We start from the raw sequence: 13,154 nt of genomic DNA, 5'->3' as shown, positions 1-13,154 counted from the left end.
TTTCTTGATTCCCACTCCAAATTGAGTTTTGACCATTTTTTGAAATTGAGAAATGCAGTACTCATCTGATTTTTGTTTGAGAAGAAAGATCCAAGTTACTCAAGTTTAGTCATCTATAAATGAAACAAACCATCTAGAGCCTAAAATATTAGGAATTGTGGTAAGACCCAAATATCATTGTGAACTAATACAAAAGGAATTGAAACTCTTTTGTTACTTATTGGAAAAGTAGCACAACGGTGCTTTGCGAGTTCACAAATGTCACAATGTAACTTTTCTTCATCAATTCCTTTGAACAATAAAGGAAACATAATTTTAAGAACACTAAATGATGGATGTCCAAGATGATAATGATGAAGTCAAATCTTATCTTTTGTTGTAGATGGGATTTCAGATAGGAATGATAAGGGTACCTGGTTCTTAGTCCTATTTTGACCAATTGTAGCTCAAAATAGTAAAGTACATCATTTTCCCTTACATGTCCGATCGTCTTCCTTGTACCCTGTTCCTAAAATATACAATGAGAGGGATAAAAAATCACATGACAATTAAGTTCTTTGGTAAGTTGATGAATGGAAACAAGATTGGTGGAAAGCTTAGGTACTTGTAGCACATTCTTCAAAACTATGGATTTATTCAAGTGAACTTCCTCTTGACCAGCCACAGTGGCTAAAGATGCTCTTGGGTCATCAAATCTTATCTTTTCTTATTACTAGGACATGGGTTATAGGTACTAAATTTTTGTGAGGAATGAGTCATATGATTTGTAGCTCCCCAGTTGATGACCTAAGAGCTTAGGAAAGACATATCTGAGACACTAAAAGTAAGAGAAGGGGAATGCTTACTTGATTGAGTGAGAGAGCAAGCACCACTAGGACTCTCAAGGGTTCCTAGGAGATTCTTCAATTGCTCAATCTATTCCTTATTAAGCTCAACATGTTCGTTGGCACCGAAATTCACCCTCTCTTGTAAAGAGTTTTTATTGATTTGAGAGTTGGTGGAGTGTGCCTGAGTTCTTTGTTGTCCACCTTTGAAATTTTGTTTTCCATCCTTGAAACCTCAATCTTTACTCAAGTTTGAGGCTTTCCATAAAGTTTCCAACACCGGTCCCTTGTGTATCTTTACTTCTTGCAGTAGGTACACCAAATGGTATCCTTATTCATTGTTCTGGACAAATTTGCCATGGATGGAGGAATCATGTTGTTGGAGTTGTCAACAATCTCAGACATGGTGGGTAAAATTTGGAAACAATTTTAGAGAAAAATATAGTAGAGTGCCTTTGAAATGGCAATAAAGGCTGTTAAACTAGGGTTCAAAAAACAGAGGAAAAAGGTTCTACAACTCAACAAGGAAGGTTGAAAAGAAAATTCCCAATGAGCCTAATTCAGCTATGATACCATGTGGAGAAAAATTGTATTTTTCATTCATATTTTTAGAATTATATACAACAGCCAAAAAAAAAAGAAAAAAAGAAATAGAATAAGAAAAGAATTGGAAACTAGCCTATTAAAGATCCCTACAAATCAGGGATTATAAACACAAATATTATTACAGCCATAATATACAGCTGTGGAAGATACACAACTGTGCATACAGCTGTAATAATCTTCAACATGTCTGATAATTTCCTTTGAGGATTTTTAGGGACTTACTAGAGCTAGGACTTTATGGCGCATTGTTAGCCTCACTTTAATTTGCATCATTTGGTAGGAAGAAATGAAAGAATTTGTTAGGATTGGTGAAGGACTTTGGAGGTAATTTTCAACATGTTTTACTTCTCTTCTTCTGGTATCTGTAACTAAAGCCTTTGTATGCTCCCCTTTGAGCCTTACACTACTGGATTGTAATTCCAAGCAAGTCTCAAGGCCATCAAGTATTTCTGTTTCTGTTCCTATTTTCTCTATCATTGGTTCCCCTTTCATCCATCCATTGTCTGTCTTTTGAATTTTTGAACTGACTGCTCTATTAATAGGTTCAACATGAGGAAACTTTGGTACTGTAATTAGGGGTGAACACTTGCTTGCCAATTAAATGCTTGAATTTCAGTAGGACTGGTCATTAGATGTGAGATATCATGTGTTAGTAGTTTGGTTCACCATCTAACCACTGGATGGGACCCATTTTATGGGAGAGGATGGAGGGGTGGGAAGAAATACTTGTTACATACAATTATATTATGCCTCGTATATCTTTTAATTGGATGCACAAGTTCTATACCTGAGTAATGTTTTTCTGTTTGTCTTGGCACTAGGCAATCTCACTTGCAGCAGAATCAAAACGTGAGGAGGAAAAAGCAAAGGGAGTCAATCCAGACAGTGGAGGTGAGAATCCAGATATTGTTCCATTTGAGGACAATGAAGAGGAGGAGGAGGAAGAAAGTGAAGAAGAGGAGGAGAGCTTTGGCCAGGCTCTTGGGCCAGCAGCTCAAGGCAGAGGAAGGGGCAGAGGAATCATGTGGCCTCCTCACATGCCACTAGCACGAGGAGCCAGACCTATTCCTGGCATGCGGGGCTTCCCCCCTGTCATGATGGGTGCTGATGGGTTTTCTTATAGTGCTGTTCCACCAGATGGTTTTGCAATGCCAGATATTTTTGGTGTGGGTCCCCGTGCTTTCCCTCCATATGGTCCCAGGTTTTCTGGGGATTTCACAGGTCCTGCATCTGGCATGATGTTTCCTGGCCGCGGTCAACCGGGAGCTGTCTTTCCAGCAAGTGGGTATGGGATGATGATGGGTCCAGGACGTGCACCATTCATGGGAGGGATGGGAGTTCCTGCAGCAGCCCCAACTCGAGCTGGTCGGCCAGTTGGTATGCCTCCAATGTTCCCACCGCCTCCACCCCCAAACTCGCAGAACACCAATCGAACTAAAAGGGATCAGAGGACACCAGTTAATGACCGAAATGACAGATACAGTGGGGGCTCAGACCAGGGCAGGGGCCAAGATATGGCAGGTCCAGATGATGAGACACAATATCTGCAAGGATTGAAGTCTCAACAGGATGATCAATTTGGAGGTGGAAATAGCTTTAGAAATGATGAAAGCGAAAGCGAGGACGAGGCTCCAAGGCGGTCAAGGCATGGAGAGGGAAAGAAGAAGCGGTGAGGCTTAGAGGATGGTGCTATCACTGATTCTGATCACTGGCAAATGCCACTGCCTGAGCAGCATAGCTAGATATGCTGCTAACTGGGGAAGCCATCCATCACCTGCATTTTGTTCCCTGGTTTCTATAAGAACGTCATTGAACCTTTTTGCTCTCCATATCAAATTCTTATTGTTTTTGCATTGAGATTTATAGAGCTGCATAAAATCAGGGGTGGGAACAAATTTCTATTTCGTTTTTAGTCAGAATTGAGATATTTGGTACATGTAAATATAATAACTAACCAAATCAGGGAAAGGGCACCAGTTAGATGGGAGTTGGGACATGATTTTCTTTAGTTACTTTGCTTTGTATTGTAATAGTATGTTGAACTAGTTAATAACTGGCGTCCATGGGAAACATATGTGATGAGGCATGTGCCTGCCCATGGACCTGATTTGTTTTGTTTAGTTGTGGCCACCCAATTCATGAGCCTCCTTCAGGTGTTGGACTACAGGATGCTTTCACCATTTGATCTATAGATGCATACAACTTCCATTCTCTGCTTCTTGTGTTGTTTATTTCCACACTATGGTGGACCTGGATTCTGAACCTCCGATATTTAATGATCCATCTCAGGGTGGTTGTTAAACCGTTGTTCTTTCTTATCCATCATGCCCTTATGAACTTGGGTTGAACCCCTGGGCTTTCAAGGCAAGGGATAATCCTTCACCCACATTTGATTCCCAGGTCTGTAATAGCTTGCAGAACATATTTATAGCATGCTTCACACCATTGTCCAATGATCAAGTCAGTGCATCATTTTGCCTGATTAAGTGGATATCTGCCATTTATTTTTCTTTTACATTTAATTCAATGACTAAATTCTCTTCTAGCTATTCCTTTTGATTTCCGACTAAAATGTCTCAAAGCCGGTCCTTTCAAATGTCATAACAATATATAACCTTTTTGTTATTGATTCTAGAAAATCTTTATTCTCAACCCACTGATTTCAGGAAATCGTGGGATATTCATTATGAATCTATACATTAAAATTTTTTAATCACCCACCATGAGGTTCAAATTTTGAACACATTGAAAAATATTGGGCCCTATTTCGTAACGTTTGAGAAAATAGTTCTCCAAAAAAAGATTTTCAAATAGTTGTGTTTTCTAAAACAAAATTCAAGTTTGGAATTTGGAATGTTTTTATTCTATTTTTATGTTTTCAAATATTTCTTAAAAATAACTTTTACCCATAATGTTATTATTTTTAATTATTTTTTGTGTGTGTATAATTATTTTTTAAACTAATCTTCATAAGATAAGTGAAAACCAAAAAGAATTAAATATGTTATAAAAAAATATTATATTTTCAAAACAATTCTAAAAAGTTTGTTTTGGGAATATATATATATATAGGCTTACCTTTTCCCCAAAACGAAGAACTTAAAATTAATTGCAAACATGAGGCTCGATTTGATGTCATTTTTAATGATTTCCTTTTACATGTTAGGAATGGTGATGAACCTACAATAAAATAAAATGTTAATTAAAAATGAAAATGATGAAAATATTGAATAATGTTTAATTAACACCTTCCCTTTGTTTAGAGAGCATGCACATTCAACTTAATAAATCTAAAATAAGCTATCCTTGCAATAACAAATGATTACATTGATATACTAAATGAAAAGTTCAATGTGTTGGAATATCCAGATTACACTATTCCAAGTCTTGGATCATTGGGGTGTATGCTAGACTGTCCTAAGTATCTCTAGATCTATGCAACAAAAGCATTAAAAAATTTGAACCTTAAATTTAGGTGCTTAGAAAATAATACCTATGATCTGGACATTCCTAGATCAATTCCAATCAATGGAGAAGGTGGTGCTTATCTCAAATGCCTCAACATTTTTCATGTAATGACACTCTCTTGGACCTTTGGCACGTGAGGATGGTGGAATCCTTTCCACGAGGATGGAGGCTAAGGTTCCTTCTTCTAGAAGACTACATGGAAAAACCTTGAACCCTAAACCCTTAAGGGGGATTTATATAGGTTCACTTGTGAACTTAAGTGACTTGAACCTATCTTGGGCTTAGGTTACTTAATCTAATCCGCTAAGTCTTAATTAATTAATTAGTCTTATTAAGCTTTAATTAATTAATTAGTCTTATTGGACTCCAATTAATTAATTAGTCAAATCTAGAAAGTCTACTCATATGCTCATATGCAATCTTACATATTTACCAAGACGCCCTTATGCACACATGAATAGAAATCCCTCAATTAATGTGTTACTAAGGAATATGAGCTCAAGCAAGAACCATTAGAAACCATAGGAAAATATTGGTTCCCTTAAAATCTAATTTTAAAATTGACTTAAGATCCTACTATAAAGATTCAACTACACTCCAATATCCTATGCTATTAAATTGAGATAAAAAAAAAACTTGGGTTTGTGACCTATTAATGACTTTATGCAAGCTCCCTATGAATTTGTGTTAATAATCTAATAAGGTGAATTTTATCGACCTCTTAAGATTATCTCTACCATCCTTAAGCCTCAAATCCTTCTATTATTCGATCAATTGACGTAGTTTATATCTCTAAGAGCATATGTTAAATTTCACTTAAGGAATTATCATGACCACATATTTCATTATTATACGTTCTTAAGATCACCCAATGTGATATACTATCTCAAACCCATGAAATATCATGATACTTATTTTAAGAATACTTATTACCACCTTATTGCCACCTGTTTTAATCAATAGTGGTCTAACTCATAGGATACATACCTTAAGGTCTTACCCATTGGCCAAAACTAACTAAAACTTTAGCTTTAACTTAATATTCTCCCAAGGTTGAGAGCTCATGTAACTTATTAGCTTGGTGAATTCATACATATCAAATAGCCAATGTCATGACTCACTATAGGTATTGTCTAATATGTAACCATACATACTAGCACTTGCCATGGGAAATTTATCTCGATGATTGAGAAAAGTCATCCCTCCAACTAGGAGATAGTGCACTATAGCCTTAGATGGATTGTCTCAATCAATGAACGATTGTGAACTACTCATTAACTTGCAAGAAGCCTATGACTTGGATTTTCCGTGTAACTTCTCATGCATCTAAGTCATGTATAATGCGAATGATATATGTTTGAATGCTCATTATATATAATGTAATGACTTACTCTCAATCATGTAGATATTATTTGATTTAGGCCTAGAAGACCCTTATGACTTTAAAAAATGTTTACATGGTTAAGATGAACTCATACATATATAAAATAATCTTCTTTCCCTATTTGATATAAGATATCACAACCCCTCTCCTATGTAGACATAAGATTATGGAGCTAAACAGACAAACACCCTTATGAGGCTAACAAATTTTCACATTAAAGTCAAAGATCGCTTTGATACCATTTATAATGACTAGCTCCCAACCCTATAGATATTGTCTATTCTAAGCCCAAAAGGCCTTACAGCTTTAAAACATGTTTATTTGGTTAAGAAAAGTTCCTACATGTATATTGAGAACTTTTTTCGTACCCAATATGGGATATCACAATGCTTTGATACTACTTTGTCACACTCTAAGACCCACTCTAAGGGCATTATGGTCATTTCATACCTTAAGTTTCCATATTCAAAGTACAAATGACTCAAACAATCATCTTGTAACTAGAAAGTTACAAATTATCAAATTCCTATTTAGAGTAATAAAACATACTATAATCCTCAAACTTTTTTTTTTTTATAAAAAAAAAATCCAACATGTAAACCATTATGCTATTGTCCAAACAACTTCAAATTTAAACAATTCAAATAGTAGTTAATTTCTAACATTTAAACAATGTCCAAAATAAAATTTTAAATAAAAAAATCTTAAAAATGACAAATTCCCAACCTAACCATCACTCATTGCTCAAACTGAGAGTACTTAAAAAATTATCAATGAAAATGAATGAGCTCAAAACCTAATAAAGAATATCGATACAGTTTCATGGATAAAAGATTTTCAATTATGATTGCAAATATAAGATACAATTTACAATCATTTTCATAAAAACTCTAAAATTCAAACATGTTAAATCATCCAAAACTTTTTAACTAAACTTTTTCATATTTATGTTAATACCAATTTCATATCAAATCAAATCAAATGAATTCATAATATTTTTGCTTTGGCTATCAAATAACAAATGATGTTTGATTAGGTGGGACTTTACAAATAGGTGACTAGCCTCAAATTTGTTCATTTTAAATTGGATGGAACCAAACCCTACTAGTACTAAGAACCTCTAACCAAGCTCCTAGATGCTGGGGTTCAAAGTAATTACATTCCCCACCAAAGAATGTAAAGGTCAACAATAATACTATTGTTGATCGGGGTTAAAAAAAACTAAAATCAAGCACTTTTGTTTCATTTATCCAAACTTATAGAAATATAATATCTTCATCTTTTTCTATCATATAGAAAAAAATGTTTTAATTTATTTTTCATGTAAAAATGTATTTGATCCATGTAAAATAACAAAATAACATTTTAAATAATTCAAAATTATTAGGATAAAGCTCTTAAAAACATGACATGATGTAATAAACTTGGTTTTTATTAATAAATTTCTAGTAAACTTTTATCTATCCTCATTCCATGCATTATACTTTGTAAGCATTTTGACTTGCATTTTCTTGTATTGTATGTGACTTGGTTACATTAAGAGTTGCATGGAAGATCTAAGTTGCGGGTTTCTTGCAAATCGATAACTTGTTCATAACCAGTTTGTGGGCTTAGACAATCCATTAGAGATTGTAGCGTACCACCTCCTAATTGGTGGGATGACTAATCTTATCCATCAGGATGAGTTTCCCATGGTGAATATACTAATGTATATGGTTACACATTGGATAGGATTTATGATGAGTCATAATTTAAGGTTATCAAGTTATCATGACTTTACTAAGTTGCTTCATTGTGTTGTCTTTCAACCTTGAGAAAATACTAAGCTTTTCATAAAGTTAAAGTGACTTTGACCTATAGGTGAGATTGTAAGTTGATCATATATTCTCTATGGATTGAGTTAACGTTGATGGAAGCTAGAAACAATAAGTATTCTTAATAGAGGCACCATGATATCTCATGGGATTGAGACAAAGTGTTCTTAGAGGGTATTTATAGGGTTCCTAACTAAGTTTAAGTGACTTGAGCCCACAAAGGCTTGGGTCATTTAATTTAGCCAAAATTGGGTCATAATTGATTAATTAACCCTAAAGGGTCATCTACTAATCAATTAGCTCAATCTAGAGGTATCGTTCATTAACCTATGTGCAATATTATGTTATTACCAAAAACCCTTACGTACATAAGTGAACTAAGAGTTGATCCAACCCTCATAAATCTTACCAACAAAGTATATAAGCTCGAGTAAGGAACACTAGAATCTATACGACAATATTGGCTCCCTCAGAATCCAATTTTGAAGTTGATTCACCATCCCACTATGAAAAATCAACTATACTCTAGTACTCTATGTAAATGATAATAAGACACAAAGTGCTCAAGTCCATGACCTACTACTATCCATTGCATTCAGTCTCTCCATGAACCGATATCCTAGTTTAACAATGAGAAAGTTATTGGCCTTTTAAGACTACTTCTATTATCCTTGAGTTATAGATCCTCTTATTATGTGATCAACTGACATATCTTAACTCACAAAAAACTTATATCAAGTTCCACTTAAAGAACTACATGACCATAGTTTACATGAACACACCTTTTTAGGATCACCTAAGATGACACTCTGTCTCAATCTTATGAGATATCATGGTGCCTTTATTAAGAATACTTATCATTACCGATTTTCATCAATAGTGACACAATCCATAAGGAATATATAACTAGCTTACGATCTCATCTGTAGGTCAAAACCACTATTAACTTGGGTATAAACTCAATATTCTCTTAAGGTTGAGAGACAACACGATGAAGCAACTTAGTGAAATCATGACAACTTGATAGCCTTATGTCATGACTCACCGTAGGTGCTATCAAATGTGTAATCATACATACTAGTACACTTACCATGAAAAACCCATCTTGATGCCTAAGACTAATCATCATACTAATTAGGAGGTAGTATACTACAACTTCTAATGAATTATCTAAGTTCATGAACTAGTTGTGAACAAGTCATCTACTTGCTAGGATCCCATGACTTGGATTTTCCATGCAATTCCTAATGCACCTAAGTCATATACAATACAAGAAATGCTAGACGAGAATGCTCATAAAGCAAAATGCATGAAATAAGGATAAATAAATGTGAAAATAAAATATCATTAAATAAATAATGAATTTCAAATCTATTGCATCATGTCATGATTTTAAGGGCTTTATTTTAACAAGTTGTACTCCATACATCTCAACAAATATGCAACTGGCAAATACTCTAACTTAGGGTTTAGTCAACAATTTCTTTCAAGATATCACTAGTAAGTTGGGAATAAACAGATTTACTCTCTAGGTTTAGGGGGAGTGTTGATAGATTAAAGGTTTAAAATTTACCAAGTTTTACACTTTGTACATAGTAATTGATAGGTTTTTTCTTCATGATTTATGGGTTTATTTGTTTCCTAAATTTGTTTGATTTATTTTTAGTTGTATAATATAATATTCTTTAATTGTAGTTTCCTTGAATGACATCAAATATTTTGTTTTTATTGCCTTTACTTTACTTTTTTTTTTAATACACACACACACACACATGTCGTAAACAATGAGGAATACACATAATAAATTTTAGTTCATTTTTTGACAAAATTCCTCTTTCTTTATTCACTTTATTGTTTAATGACATTAATATAGGTATATAATATATATATATATATAAAGCATATTTTTTTATTACTGATGTATGGTTGCATGATTTTCCCTTATAATTATTAATGAAACTCACCAAGCTACCTTAACCTTGTTTGATGTTGTTGAAAAGGTCATTGGGTGTCCTCTAACTTAGTTTATAGAAACCAAGAAATAGGCGTAGTGTTTTAAACTTCTAACCAATTATGGAGAAAATGAACTTCTTATCTACCATGATCAACCCTGTATTTCATGAAGGCATGGATAGTTTGTTGTATAAAGGGTTGATCTATTCCTATGAGAAGTCATAAAGAGTTAATTTACTCCCATGGGAAGTTATATGTTTTCCTAAAAAGTATTAACAAAATGGATGACACAACTAGAATGTTAGCAAGCTTATTGCAAAAGAAGTTTATAATAAAGAAGACAAATATTGTTAATTCAAGCAATGATGATAAATTAACCTTACAAAAAGGGCTTAAAATTAGCAAAGACTAAAACTAGTTTAATAATAAGTGCTTCTTATAAGGGCATAAGGTGGGCTAAGAGTTTGGCCTCATTGTGTTGGTTTGCACCATCTTTTCTTGTTAGATGTTTTTTTTTGTTAATTTTTTTACTTTTACGTCTTCAAAGATGTTAATTGACTTTTTGGAAGCTAAAAACATTTTCTTTTAAAAAATTGTACTTATAGTTGCTATTTGGATTGACTTTTGGGAAGATACAAAGTAGACGTCTAGCCTAATGAAAGCTTACAATGACCCCTATTTGGAATAAGGCAATCTCAATGTAAATGAAACAAATGTTTTAGTGAATATTTGTTAAAAGAAAAATATGTGAATAATCCAATGTCTTGATGTGTTTTATTAATAAATTAGAAATAAGATTTATAGTTATTGTAATATACGTGGATGGTTTGAATTTTGTTGAAACTCTTAGAAAGCTCGCAAGAGTGGCTAATTATTTAAAGACGATCCTTATAAATCTTGCTCTCAGGTAGGATATGTATTCACTTGTAGTAGTACTACAATTTTATGGAGATTAGTAAAATAAAGGATGGTAACTACTTTTTTCAAATCATTCAAAAGTATTCATAATTGATGAAGCAAGTTGTAGATGTGTATAGTTAAGATCTATGGTTTAACATATTAAGGAAGTCATGCAAACTATCCTCCATAAAAGGCAATCTAATTGTGTTATATGAAGATAATATAATATGAATTCACATGTTAAAGGAGGATTTGTTAAGGGTGATAAAACTATACATATCTTACTTATGTTCTTTTGCATTGACAAACTCTATAAGAGTGGTGAATTGATATTGACACAATCATGAAATAATCTAGCAATTTTTTTTACACGAGCATTACCATTGGTTATATTGAAGAAGTCCAAGACAACATAGAAAGTGACAATTGAAAAGTTTTCAAGACGAAGTATTGAAGAAAGCATGATCATGCCTATATAAGAGGAGCATATTAATAAGAATAGTAATGAATGGTGCTTTTTTTTGCCCTTTCGTCTAGGTTTTGTTCCACTTCATTGGCAAGGTTATTAATGAGATAATCTCAACAATTAAGGAAAATAAAAAGAATATTATATTTTTTATCCTTCATTAAAGTTTTTTTACTAAAATTTTAATAAATGGCATCCAAAAGAAAATGTTATCAGCTTTATGAGAATTTGTGAATGACCACACAATTACCCATAGCGATTACAATTTATTGATGATATTAACTCTAGGTGAGTTAATTACACAATGAATTAATTGGATAAAAGGGATAAAATGATACTGTCTATTTATGAATCTAAGGGCCTGTTTGTTTAGTGTTTTCAAGAACTGTTTTCTGTTCTTGAAAACAAAAAACACCAAAAACTCGTTTGGTTGAGAGAGTCGTTTTTGTTTTTGTTGTTCCCCGTGTTCTCAAAATGGCACTGTTTAGAGAACAACAAAATGTTGTTTTCCCTGTTTTTCTACTGTTTACATAACAAAATTAAACAACAAAAAACTCATCTGTTCTCCGTGTTTTTTTTTTCTTCCCGTTCTCGTCTCTTCTCCTCTCCAGCACAGTCGCGTGGCCTCTTCTTGATTTTTCCCGTTTCTCGGTTTTGATTCAAGTTCGTGAAATTTAAATCCAATGGCACAATAGCAAAGAGACCCCTAAAACGGATCCAGAAAACACAGGGAGCAAAAGAAAATCAATTTTTTTGGTTTTCTTTGGGGGTTTTGCATGGATTTTCTCGGAAATCAAACGAGGATGAATTTTCCCGGAAATTGAATGGGGCATGGATTTTCTTGGGAATCAAACGGAGGTTGAAAAAAAATAATAATAACACGATTAGATTAGTACCTGCGAGGATTGAGAGTGGCAGAGTGAGAGAAGGGCTTTTTTTAGGGATTTTTCCGGCTGGAGGGCAACTTCAGAAAAGGGCTTCTTGATGGCAGAGTGAGAGGGTTTTTTTAGGGATTTTCTCGGCTGGAGGGCAACTTCAGAAAAGGGCTTCTTGATGGCAGAGTGAGAGGGCTTTTTTAGGGAGAGGGCAACTTCAGAAAAGGGCTTCTTGATGCCCGAGTGAGAGAAGAGGGTGGCATTTTGAATTTTAGTTTTAGTAGAGATAAAAAAAAAATTAACAAACCACGAGAACAATTTTATCTCCAATATGCTATAATTTTTAATAAAATTAAAGATTAAATAAAAACCAATTAATAAAAATGATTTTATTATGTTTGATTTATTTTAAATATATATATTTTTTTATTTTAAAATTAATAAAATAAATAATTTTTTAATTTAAATGAACTATATATCTAAAAATTATTTATAAATTTATAATATAAATTACTTGAAGAAAATATTTTATTAATTAGAAAAGAAAAAAAAACATCTTTCAAATGTGTTTTTTGTTTTATTTGTTCTAATTCTTTTTTTATTAACTCAACCAAACATGTTTTTTTTGTTTTTGAGAACAAAAACTGTTTTTCAAAATTCAGTTCCCAAACACAATTTTTTTTTTAAAAACATCAAAAACTGTTCTTAAAAACTATTCTCAAAAACTGTTTTTCAGAACAGTTTTCAAAAACAGTAACCAAACAGGCCCTAATCATTCTTATGTTTTTACTTGAAAAATAACAATTTTTTTTTTTTTTTTTAACATAAATGTCCTTTTATCATTTCAAGTATTTATATGTAGGG

At 33.0% G+C, this 13,154-nt stretch overlaps 1 protein-coding gene across 1 annotated transcript in view; it reads left to right on the top strand.

The window, feature by feature from the left end:
- LOC117923590 (30-kDa cleavage and polyadenylation specificity factor 30) overlaps nucleotides 1–3,732 on the top strand; it is a 45,687-nt gene extending 41,955 nt beyond the window's left edge. The window contains exon 7 of the mRNA XM_034841951.1: nucleotides 2,252–3,732. Within this exon, the coding sequence (XP_034697842.1) occupies nucleotides 2,252–3,103 (852 nt within the window). The 3' untranslated portion in view covers nucleotides 3,104–3,732. The remainder of the gene's footprint in view (nucleotides 1–2,251) is intronic.
- The last annotated feature ends 9,422 nt before the right edge of the window (nucleotides 3,733–13,154 follow it).

Source organism: Vitis riparia, chromosome 10, assembly GCF_004353265.1.
Source record: "Vitis riparia cultivar Riparia Gloire de Montpellier isolate 1030 chromosome 10, EGFV_Vit.rip_1.0, whole genome shotgun sequence".
NCBI classification, from domain to species: domain Eukaryota; kingdom Viridiplantae; phylum Streptophyta; class Magnoliopsida; order Vitales; family Vitaceae; genus Vitis; species Vitis riparia.
This window is presented reverse-complemented; position numbering and strand designations above follow the sequence as displayed.